The sequence below is a fragment of the Heloderma suspectum genome, chromosome 4, assembly GCF_057233095.1.
Source record: "Heloderma suspectum isolate Gila_16-S chromosome 4, 16-S_ref, whole genome shotgun sequence".
Lineage (NCBI taxonomy): Eukaryota > Metazoa > Chordata > Lepidosauria > Squamata > Helodermatidae > Heloderma > Heloderma suspectum.
In genome coordinates this window covers 169,202,947-169,215,470 of record NC_139461.1, presented here as the reverse complement: position 1 = coordinate 169,215,470, position 12,524 = coordinate 169,202,947, and the positions used below count along the sequence as shown (strand labels likewise).

At 47.0% G+C, this 12,524-nt stretch overlaps 1 protein-coding gene across 2 annotated transcripts in view; it reads left to right on the top strand.

Moving 5' to 3' along the window:
* Positions 1-6,354: 6,354 nt before the first annotated feature.
* The window catches only part of ASTN1 (astrotactin 1), a 306,422-nt gene continuing 300,252 nt past the window's right edge, over positions 6,355-12,524 (top strand). For both annotated transcript variants that reach the window (XM_084851218.1, XM_084851217.1), the window contains exon 1: positions 6,355-7,968. In XM_084851218.1, coding sequence (XP_084707344.1) covers positions 7,641-7,968 — 328 coding nt within the window. In that variant the 5' untranslated portion in view covers positions 6,355-7,640. The remainder of the gene's footprint in view (positions 7,969-12,524) is intronic.

Below are 12,524 nucleotides of genomic sequence, written 5' to 3'. Positions count from 1 at the left end.
TGGCAGATCAAGCAGATCTTTCATATTTGCATCATCTTACCCCTGCTGTTGAATTAGGAAATTCTAGAATCAAAAGCCTCCAAGAGAATTCTGGATTAAAAATGAGATCCCATTGCCTAATACCACCCAGTATAGCCTTCTGACCCAGGAGTAATAAACATGTCTAATCTCTGAAGTTTGCCAGATGACAGACAATTGTACCAGGCAATTACAAACAGATCATAGTACCTCTTTACTGATTAGAAAGGAATCCAGATGAGGAGGTGTCAATGTTAAATTTAGGGTTACAACTTTCACTTAGTAGAGCAGTGGTTTCCAAAGTGGGGTGCACACACCGCAGGGTGCACGAGCTGCTTGATAATTGAGCAGCCTCCTGCTGCCCAAGGAGCAGCCATTGTGTGCAAGGATGGCAGCGGCGGAAGCAGCAGAATGGGAGCCGAGAGGGAAGCTCCATGGCATTTCTCTTTTGGTTCCAGTCCTATCCTGCCTCTGCTGCAGCCACCGAGAGCAACTGTGCCAGTCTCTGCCAGGCATGGCAAAGGAAGGCACAGTTGCTTGCTCGGCTGCGGCTCGGGAGCAGATGCCATCCTGCTGAAGGACAGCGGGAAGATTAACCCTTCCCGCTCTCCTTTGGCAGAAGGAAGCCGAGAAGGAAGTGTTTGCCTTCCTGTCAGCTGCCATCCTGCTGAAGGTGAGCAGGAAGGGTTAACTAGACCAGGCCAAATTACCAGCCAGCCAAGGAGCAGGGGGTGTCATACTTACCTAACCATTTGTCCGACTCTGTGCAGGGCGCACGGCCAGTAACCAGGATTCCCAGCTCAGGTGCAGGCAGCAGCCCAGCCAAGCTTGCCTTTCCCCTCCTTGCAGGTTGACAGTGGCACCCTGACTCAATCATTTGCTTTCAGAGTATTGTGACTGTGCCCAGTTAAGTGGATTTATGGGTTATATTATCTAGTATTAACTAAATGGAAGCAGCAATCCTATCTGGATCGATGGTTGCCTCCCAGCCTGGGGGCGACTGCCTATCCAGTGCAGGGCGGGAGGAGTGGCAAGGAGCAGATCTCCTCCTCACTCCCCCCACCCGGCTTTCGCAGCTAGACAGCCAATCTCAGCTGTCTAACCACGGGACCTCGGAGCGCAGGAAGCGGTGGCCGGACAACACATAGGATGTGTCACACTGGCATTTCTGACCTCCTTGCCCCACCCCACCCCACCCACCCCCGGGAATGCCCCATTTTCACCACTCCGCTCTTACGAGTGCGGAATGTGGGGCCGATCCATGCTGCCTACGAGGCGGCACGGGAGGGGGTGGGGGTTGGTTCCCAGAAACTGACCTATCCTATGGCCATCTAGCCACTGCCTGGCAGCCATAGGATTGCGCTCTAACCCTCACAAAATAGACAATATATTCTTTTTAGTGAGAGCAAACAGGGTTTTTGTACTGTTAATAATTATTTTTAAAATATTGTTTATTTCATCTTTATCTCATCCTTTTTTAATTTGTGTTTTGTGTATATTTTATAATGTACATTATATAGTAGTACAGTAGTACATGTATATTATTTATAAATAAATATATATACATATATTGGGGGTGCATGCTCAAAATTGTTTTACTGATAGGGGTGCATGATCAAAAAAGTTTGGACACCACTTTAGTAGAGTATCATAAAACTGTAAGACCAGATGGGCCATCAGGTAAGTGACCAAGATGCCTCATCCCAGACCGTAAATAGGTAAGAAAAACAAGCTCACAAGACAGGATGATGTCAAGGAAATAGGTTTGTGTCAAAAACATACCTGTAACATGTCAAAGAAAGCTAAAATGTTGGGTAAGTATGTTGGTATGTGCATTAATCTCGATAAGAAGCTTTAAAACTTGATATTCATTTAAACATATGAGGATTTAAAGTAGACAAGTTATCTTTGGAAGTCTTTGATAAGAAATATAAACTGTAGTAAAATAGTTTGGGCATGTTTTATAGCATCCAAAAAGTATGTAAAGGAGACTCAGCACACGCAACAGTGGGCACTATCCTTCTGGATCAGCTACCCCCAACTTGTTGCCAGTAGAATCAACCTGGTGTCATGGGGAACTAGCAAATGTCCTTGACTCTGCTTAGAAGCCTTGCTTAAGAATGATGTTGGATGTTTCATGTGTTTGAATTTATGCATGCATGAGCCCTTGTAATTAGTTATGCTAATACTTTGTAGTAAAAGACAAATCTTGTCTGTGTGTTTTTTAAGAACTAGAATTCTGTATTACTCATATCAAGTATAAAGTACTGAGCTTAGATAATACCTAATTTTAAGAGAAATCTGACTGTATTCACGGTAGACAAGTTATCTGTAGTTGCCAATGTACAGGCAATATAGTTGGAGAGAGACTCAGTTTGCCACACTGATCAGAGGTAACAGCAGGGATTCCTCCAGGGGCAGGGCTTGGGGCCCTCAAGAGTTTTGTAGATTGGAGGTTCCCCATCCCTGGTCTAAACTAATGGAGGTTTCCTTAATGGACACCAAAGGCTAGCAGAATTTGTGCACATAAATATGGATCGTGACTGACAGCTGATAGCTGTTTGACACACCCCAGCTGTGCGGACTGGAAAGAAATATATTTGAATGTAGTCAGTAAAGAAGAGTTTTTCAACCAACCGACAATGAGAAACCTTGCCAGGGCAGAGGTGGAGGATTCTTACAGACTAGCACTGTTTGTCTGGTTACCTGCCTTCTCCCTTATGCTGTTTATAAATGAACAGATATTGCAATAATGCCTTATGTTTCCAGTACTTTCTTCTCATATGGAAAATCTGTAAAAGACTGCTGGCAGAAGCTTCTCGCCATTTTGGAGGGGAAATTTTACCTGTTCTCTTCTGCTGTGACAATGTATTTATTTGACTTATAAACTGAATTTTAGGGGGAAACCCTCCCAAGGCAGCATACAAAATTCAAAACCACAATGCTTTTCTTCCGTAATGGACATTTGCGGTGACAGTCCTGCACCTGGTCCTATAGACTGTCTTGCTTGATGCGGAGCTGCACCAAGTCTTCACTGCTGACTGAACGTTCCAAGCTGCACAGTGATACCGCGCCCAGAGGCTGTTGAACTAGGAGCCAGCAAAAGGCACAATTCTGGTTTCGGCATTATCTCAAAGATGAGGTCTGAAGAAGATCCAAGGGCCAGAGCAAACAAGGTCTAAAGCAAACAAGGTACCAAAGGGATACTAGACAGAAGTCTGTGAGCTGGAGAACAGATGTTGTTCCAACAACCGCCTGACCAGAACTTTTAAGCTTGAGTTCTCAAGAACTCACCAGAGCTTAGGTGCAGATAATCAGAGATGCTTCGGAAAGTCCTTATTTGTGAGTAAAGCCTTACTCACAATTAGCCCACTACTTACAAGGAGTTCTGATTCTTGGACAGGCACTTCTTCACCTGGCACCCAGCTGGGCCTGTCCCCCCCTCTCCGATGCCTGCATTCCCTAGGACTAAGGAAGAGTTCTGCTTCCATCTCTTAATCAGAAGGGGGATGCTTCACATCCTGAGGAGACAGGTCTACTGATGCCACTCCCGAGGGAACAGGATTCCTCTGATCACCCCTGGGGTTTCTTGAACCTGTCTGCTCCTTGGGGAGGCCTAGATCAGTGAGCTCCAGCTCATGATATCGTCAAGAAATAGCCTTGTTCCAATGGGTAATTATATATAACATGAGATACGGACAGCAAAGATTTCAGTGAATGGTTATAATGATGTAATTAACTAACCACTGTAATGATGGTTAGACAAAGCATGGGAACATGCCTTCATTTCAAAATTAACCAAATGCTTACAAGTTGGGGAAAGCAGGCAAAAATGGGATACTTTCTTAAAAACTGGAAATCATTAATTAATGTTGGTAATATATATCGTTGGATACTAATACTGCAATTGTTTCATTTTATTAGAAACATGTGGGAAATGAAGGAAAGATCATTGCAAACTTACATATAAAATATTAATCAAAACAGGAACATATGGCTAATACAACAAGGCAGTTGTTTGATGTGCGACTCTTTCAGGGCGGATCATTATATGATGGCGTTGGATTAAGACTAGAGTTTCATGGATAAAGATGATTAGAGCTATCAAAATCTAGGAAAGGTATTTCAATGCTGTTTAATGGTGACTTCCTCGCAGCAGGAGCACTTGCTGGGATGGCACTATCTAGTTGGTTTAGCCATAGTTACATGTAACTACAGTGTCTGAAAAAGCCTCAGCACTTGAACAATTCCTTCACAATCTTGTTGCGAGCAAGTTTCATGCTCCCATCATAAACATATCGGAAGCTAATTGCATTTTTAAAAAATCAGACTTGTTTCTAAATAACAATCCAGCCCAAATTAAATACTTTCAAGCCCAACTGAGTTCAGTAGAAGAGATATGCAGGTGCTCAAGCCACTGAGAATTAGATTAAAACACGCTTTAGTCTGACTAGATTGGGTCCAGTATCTTACCATTGGATTGCTTTGTATGAGTCCATTCAAATCAATGGTAGATATTAACATATCTACCATTGTCTATCCTGAAATGGTAAAACCATTCAAGCCAATTATAGGGTTTTTTTTTTACAATTAAAGTCACAAATTATGAACTGTACATTAACAAACTGTGAAAAATTCAAAACTGCTAAAAATATTTGAATTCACTACAAGTATTAGAAGTAATTTAGAATGTCAGAAAATGTCCCAAATGTGTTTTTAAACTATGGCTGAAAGCATTAATAGGCTACATCAGGAGATTAATTAATTCATTAACTGCACAAATTAAGTACCCCTGGCTTAAGTGTATTCATCCTATGCTAGTCTGACTACATTAAGGTAGTTTGCCAACTTCTGAAGGAAATTGAGGCCTACTCTTGATTTGTGTTGGGAAATTTTCTACTGTCTTTAATAAGAGTTGGATTGGTTCCCTGGTGCTTTTATAAACATTTGTAGTGACTACTAGACAAGTGCAGCAGTTTCCTTAACAGTGCCTGCTCCCATTCAGAGAATTGGATGACTCTTGATTCTCCTAACACTCTTTCACATATTTCAGTTTTCTGTTTTGAATTTAAGGGGTGCTTCACATCTTATCTTGACAATATACATGTTAAGTCTCTGTATTAGGAAAATATATTTTATATAAGGTGTGAATGGCAGTGCAAAACCCACCTGAGAAATTTTGATGTTATGGAAATTTGACTGAAATTTCACTTCAGGCAAAATTTGGTAGCAATTTTACATGAGTGTGTTTTTCTCTGCAGATTCTTGAGACAGGAATTTCATGCACCGCAGCTCATTTCAAAAATGTAGGTCCGTACCTCAGTCTTTTTCAAAAGCGTAAACTCCCCAAATATAAGAAGTGTAAATGTGACAAAAAACATGCTTATAAATGCATGAATGATATTGGTAGACTCATCAGGGAGCCATGATTCACTGCTGTTCCCTGATGATTATGCCTGGGCAATGCGTGTGAAACGGCCCTCACCGACTCCAACAAGAATGAATCATGGAGGAGCCCTATTAAAATACCTCAGTTTGGAGGACAATGACTGTTCAAAATAAATCCAGTTTGAAGTTGGACCCATTCCGAATTCACAGGGCTCTGGACCCGCTCCTGCTAATGTCCATGGACCCTGATTATAAAACATCCTTTGCATATTTGAAATAGCAGCTCCTTCCTGAAAGCTCTTGGGCTGCAGCTAAGTAGAATGTTACGTTGGATGTAGATACAGGCAGTGTGCAGCTAGGTAATTTTAGACCCTGGATGTAATATGCCCCCCACCTTTTAGATGGCATGTATATAACTTCAGTTATGAAGCACAGAGTTAATGTTTCTCTCCCCCAACTGTTGCTCCATGCTTTAAAACTGTGTCGATATTTCCGACATGTTAGAACAAAATTGTTTGCCCGACTTTCCTTTAAAAAACAACACTCTCAGCATGTGCAATTTTGTATTTTAAACTAAAATCACAGTACTGTCAGGAATAACACAGAATTTGCTTCAGCACCTGCTGCTTTCTGGTTGTTCATTTGGGGCCTCCTCCGGCTGCGGGGCTTTGGACTTTGGCCCCAAGTTCCAGCGCTTGTTGCATCGCTGGATACAGGTGCCCCAGGTAGAAATCGTTGCTCAGCTATGGTCTTGGTGCAGGCATTATCATGCAACCAAACCTACCTCACCCTAGGATCAGTGGAGCAAGAATGGGATACAAATTCATTCATTTCCAGTGCAATCCTCTACGTGTCTGCTCCAGTCCTGTTAAAATTAATGAGACTTATTCCTTATAGCAGCCGTAATAAGAAAAGCAATGTACATGAACACTGTTTTTATTTATGAAACTGTTTTAATTGGGGAAGCCGCTGAGAATGCCTAATAAGGTTGAAAGCTGAGTTATAAATAGGAAACAATAACATATGAGAAGCTGCTTTATGCCGAGTAAAACCATTGCTCCATTCTAGCCCAGAATTGTCTCCTGGTGACTTTCCAAGGTTACACACAGAGGTCTTCGCTAACAAATCAATATTTCCATAAACAACAAAGCAGCTGAACCCTCCAAAAGAAAAGTCACTTGATTCACACAACGCAGTCAAGCAGACGTCCTTGAATATTAAACCTATTTCTTCCCTTTTAAAGTCAATGCAACTCTAGTGCCTTAAAAAACACACCCAAGCGCTTCCATTTGATTAGAAGGACAGGAAATGCACTTTGAGATATTAATGGTGATTTTAAAAGCAGATGCAAAAAATTCATAGGGGATAGCCCTATCAGCAATTGGCCAAAATAGCTAAACTGAACCTCCATGTTCAGAAGCAGGGTGCTTCCAGATGAGGCTTTTATCACACTCTCGCTCTGCCTCATTCTCAGAATTTTACAGGGGGTCCAGACCACGTTGTAGTCTTCCCCTCGTAACCCTCCTGTGTTTTCCCATCACTTTGTCCATCTTTTTTCTTACCAAGTACATCCGTTAGGGAAGAAAAGCTGGAATAGCTGCACAATGCCTTCCGATTGGTAGGGATAGGAGCCTTCTGTCTGGAAGCACCTGCACTTTACCTCTGAATAGCTGATGAGGGAAGCTGGGGGAAAGCTGTGGTCCTCATGCCTAGCATGTGTGGTTAGCCAAGGCATCTGGCTGGCCCTTGTGGGAAACAGGATGCAGGACTTGATGGACCTTTGGTCCAGAAAGGCTCTTGTTGTTGCTTAGGCAACTCCCATTGAATTTTCAGGGCAAGATAAGGGGCTTTTCAAAGACCACTTTGCATTCCAAGATGTAGTTGCAACTCCCTTCCCTTCCCTAACCCACAGGCGACTAGCACTGGATAACCCAGGTGGTAACTAGCAGCCTGTGTGCGTGAGTGAGTGAGACTGCTGGGGAGAAGACGCAAAGGAGGAGGAAGGCATTCAGCTCGGAGACGAAGCCGCATCCCTGATACTTTCCTGCGCCTGCCTTTCCCTCTCTTGCAGCGGCTTGCAGACAGAGCCTCCCTCCAGTCCCCCCACCCCTTCCCCATTGCATTGCATTGCATCGCATTGCATCGCCCAGCAGCGACTGCAAGCCCCCTTCTGGACCAGGGATCTTCTTCCCCGCCCCCTCGGCCGGCTCCTCTGCGCCTGCAAGGCGAGGCGGATGAAGCACAAGATGGCTTTAGCTCGCTTTTGCATTGTGCTTTCTTGCTGCTGCTGCTACCTCTTGGCCTCCGCCGCTGCTAGCACAGGTGCGGCCGGCGCGGCCGGACCAGCCGAAGCGGATGGGGATCCTTCCAAGGAGATGGAGTGCAAGCTGAAGAGCATCACGGTGTCGGCGCTGCCTTTCCTACGGGAGAACGACCTGAGCATCATGCACAGCCCCTCGGCTTCCGAGCCCAAGCTCCTCTTCTCGGTGCGCAACGATTTTCCCGGCGAGATGGTGGTGGTCGACGACCTGGAGAACACCGAGCTGCCCTACTTCGTGCTGGGTGAGTCTTACACCCCCACCGCCCACCCCCCAGACACCGCCGGCCTGGTTGCAGAGGAGCTGGAGGCCTCTCTCGCCGCCTCGCTGCGTAACGGGCTCACTATCCAGTCTTCTCTGTGCACCCGCCAACACCTAGGCAAGACCCCAGAAAAGGCACTTTCTGTACGCCAGCAATGGTGTGGCCTATTCCCCCCCGCCATGGCCCATGACCTTTTCCGCATGCCGCGGCACGGCCGGTTCCAGGCTTGGAGAGGCCCCCGGCGACACGCCCTCGGTGGGCTCGCTCCGCTGGCGAGCCCGGCCTTCCCTCCTCCACCCCCAGGGAGAGGGAGACGGAGTGCAGGTAGCGGCTGCTTCTTGCAGCCTCCTCCACCCCTTGCTCACCTGAGCAGGCAGCGGAGCTGCAGACGCGGCGGCGGCGGCAGCAGCAGCAGCAGCCGCCTCCAGCTCCCCGCGTGCACTCGCTCTGAGAGGCGCGGTAGAGGAGGGAGCCGGCGAGTGAGCGTGGGCAGGCGGTCAAGCTGGAAGACCCAAGCGGGCCGCAGGCGGCAGAAGGGAGCAGCTGCTGTCGCCACCTCAGGTTTGTCTGGGCACTGTGGCAGTGGGGAGTGGGCCCACCGCTAGGCCTCATCCTCCCAGCTGCACGGCCCAGGGGGAGAGCGCAGCGCGGCAATACCCGCTGCTCCTGGCAGCCCCCTTTGCCGCTCAGTGGCCCTCAGGAGCCGCGCGGGAGGGGCAGGAACAAATCCCCGCCCAGCCGGGAAGCGCACTGGGTGCCCATGGACCGGCCAGTCATTCTTTCTCAGCCTAGCCGACCTCACAGCGTTTTACGAAGGTAAAATGGGAGCGGAGAACCACGTAGGCCGCCTTCAGCTTCTTGAAGGAAAGACGGGATAAAAATGTATCTTAAAAAAAAAAAATGAAGAAGCTGGGCCTCACCCATCACCCAAAGGGAGCTGGTGAGAGACAGGAGGCAGCTGCTGTTTCTTGCTGCCATCTGCCCTGCATAGAGTGGGTGATGGAGCAAGTGGAAACTGTAGCTGCCCCTAGGTTTGCTCTCCATGTGGCATGGCAAATGGAGTTGGGTTTATGGCACCACTCAGAGGAAGCAGGTGACTGAGTAGAGTCACTGGCTGCGCGCTCTCTCTCCGGGTGGCCTCTGGCCCAATCCACCCACCTGTACTGTGGGAGAAGGCAAGTGAGCAGAGGGAGCTGCGCCTTGCAGCCACCTCCGACCCTCATGTACCCCAGTGGGTGACAATGCAGGCTACAGGGGGCAGCTGCCACTGCTTCTGCTTTCTCTCTTTGGGTGGCCTGGTGAATTGGGTTGGGCCTGCTGGCCTGAGCAGCAGCCACCTCTGCTTGCTTGCCCTCTTCTTCTGGGTGTGGTGCTGGGCCCAGTCCCCACTGCTGTCCAGAGGCAGAGGCCAGGTAACTGCGTGGGAGGAGCTGCTCCTTTACATGTCTACTGGCTCATTTGGTTCAGGTGGGAGCAGGAAGAAGCTGGGAAGAGAAGGTGTTGCTGTCACTGCTGGTGACAGAATCACAGCACATGGGGGGGCAAGCTGCCCTGTGAGCATGGTGGTGTTCCGTTCTTCTCTGTAGCAGATAGTCAGGGGCCGGTGGGCGCTCCTGGGCTGACCTCTGATGGCAGCCTTGGCCATAGTCCTCAGGTAGGTTTATTCCACTTGGGGCACAACCCTAGGCATGTTTAGACAGAAAGAAGTCCTACAACTCCCAGCATTCCCCAGCCAGAATGTTGTAGGACTTTTCTTTCTCTTAAACATGCATAGGATTGTGCCCTTGATTATTTAAGCATTTAATACCCTGCGCTTCAGCGCACAATTCCCAGAGCAGCTTCCAGTACAAAAGCCTGAGAACAACTATAAATTGAAATATACTACAGTTATAACAATGGCAACAGCCTTAATATCATCCAAGTTACAATATGGGTCTTAAAGGCCTGGGACATTTTTTATATATCACCTAGAACCAATAAGACAACAGACTCTGGGCCAGAGGACCCTCTCTGGGGACCTCACTTATCCTCAGCACATGGCCTTCCTTCCATAGAGGACCTCACTTATCCTCAGCACATGGCCTTCCTTCCACAGAGGACCTCACTTACCCTTCTCTGAGGACCTCACTTATCCTCAGCACATGGCCTTCCTTCCATAGAGCAGCCCTGCAGCCAGGCCAGGGCCTTTTCTGCATACAGTAGCCTTGGTGCCAGGTTACATCTCCTTGGAAATAACTTCTTCCTTGCAATAGCTGTGCATTCTGGGGTGCGAGCTGCTGAGACATGACCAGTGCAACCAGGTCTCAGGATTTTAGCCTTTGCCTTAGAGCAGGCGTGGGCAACTTCGGGAGGTCTGGGAATTTTCAGGATTTTAGCCTTTGTCTTAGAGCAGGGGTAGGCAACTTTGGGAGCCATTTTTGCCCCCCTGGACTCCCCCACCATGGGCCACCCCCCTGTGGGCCACTCCCTGCAAGTGCCAAAAATGGTACGCGTGTGGGGGACGCACACCTGAGAAAATGGCATCCAGAGCTGCTACGGAATCGCAAAAGGCTCTTTTGCAATTGCATAGCAGCTATGGACACCATTTTGTTTACAAAACCACTCCACTCCCATGTCCATCACCTCCGGCACTAGGAACTGTCAGTCTCTTCTTCTGCCCTCATTAGGTGCCACAGGATTATACCCTAATCCTACTAGACTCGATCTTGTGTTGTCAGGCACCCCCCTTTAGCAACATACTGGACATGACACTTATATTTGTGTGTTTTTTTTTAATTAAAGCACGTGAAGGGGGGCAATTTCATCGGGAGCATGCTGGGAAGGAAGGCCTAAACTTTCCCCCCCCTTTTGTGGTTCTGAAGATCTCCCCCTCACACACACTTGATATTAGCCTTGGAAGGGAAGTTTTCCATTGGCACTGCTGGGTTTGCAGCAGCCATGTGCATCGAGGTTCATGGCTCATCCAAAGGTTCATGGCTCATCCTTCATGCAGTAGCCATGCGTTCAGGGTATGACCTTTCATGCAGTGGTGACATCAGTATGAGCTTCGTTTGCAAGTAGTAGCTGTGCATGAAGATTACCCGTGCATGCAGTAGGTTTATGCTACGTACAACATTAAAAAAACGCTTCCTGGATGTGGCAGCAATCCATGGCTTTTTCTACCTGTAGCTAGGTTACAAATTACAACCTCATACCTTCAGGGTGCAGCAGCTATGTATCCAGATTGTGTGCAGCTATGAATCTCCACAAACACAAGCTATACCATAGTTCTTCCTGGCTGCCATTAGCTACGTATGCATTTCCTGGAAAGCCTGACACATGGCACATGTCATTTGAAACAATCATGCATTTCAATGATCATGCATGGGATTTTCTCTCGTCACATAGATTAATCCATGCTACACACCCCATGCATAGCAGTTACTCACATCATCATTCTTGCCTCCCCTTTGCACCTTGCTCAGCCCCTTTCTGCTCATCAGCGATGAGCCCATATGGTGATTCCTCATTCATAAGGTTTCTGATGTGCAGCATTAATTAATGGTCAACAACCTACACAACCAGCAACTCATGACTGCACACCAAGAAGATATTTACAGAGAGATTCTCTTGCATAGTATCTCTTGCATTCGGTAGCTGCTGGGTATCTAACCCTGCCCCAGTCCTGTTCCCGCTTGTATCCAGTAACCAATAAGGGCATTCATTTACCTGGTTCTCACCTAACAACCTATGGGTTGCTAGGGCCACATGTTCCTGGGTTGTTTGCTGCAGCATCCAGCCTGACACTCTGGGTTGTTGAGGGAGAAACAATCCAGTGTTTTAACCTGTAGTTTGTTGTTGGGTAAAACTCTGGGTTGTTTCTCCCTCAATAACCCAGAGTGTGAACTTTGAACATCACAGCAAACAACCCAGGAACAGGATGGTTGCTTGCTCCCATGCAACCCATGGGTTGTTGTTATGTGCAAACTGAGATTTGTCTCCTACCCTTCCACCAAGCAGTATGGGGCAGCATACATAAAGTTATCACATTTTTTTCTTCACAACAATTCCTGCAAGGTCACTTAGGCTGAGAGTGTGACTGGCCCAAGGTCACCCAATTCACTTTATGTCTGAGCAAGGATTTGAATCCAGAATTCCGCAGTTCAAGTCTAGCATGCTACTCTACTCGGTAGTACAGAAGATCGCGCTCCTTTTACTGTTCTCTCTCTCTCTCTCTCTCTCACACACACACACACACACACACACTTCTGCATGTGATATATTTCTCCCTCCTCACTTTTCTGTGTACCTTGTACATTTTCCCCCCTATCACATAAACCATCCAGGACAGTGAAAAGGAATGTTTTCAGGCACCTCACTTTCCATTCAGTTGTTTTAAAACCCAGATCTCTTTGGTAGTCCAGGGTTATACATATCCTTACGAAAAACATGCACAGCTACCTAAGCTCCTATCCCAAGTCCTACAATCTGACTGTTTGTTCTCTGGGAGTTTAATCATTAATTTGCAATCACTATGCAGATTGCCTGTATTTGAATGG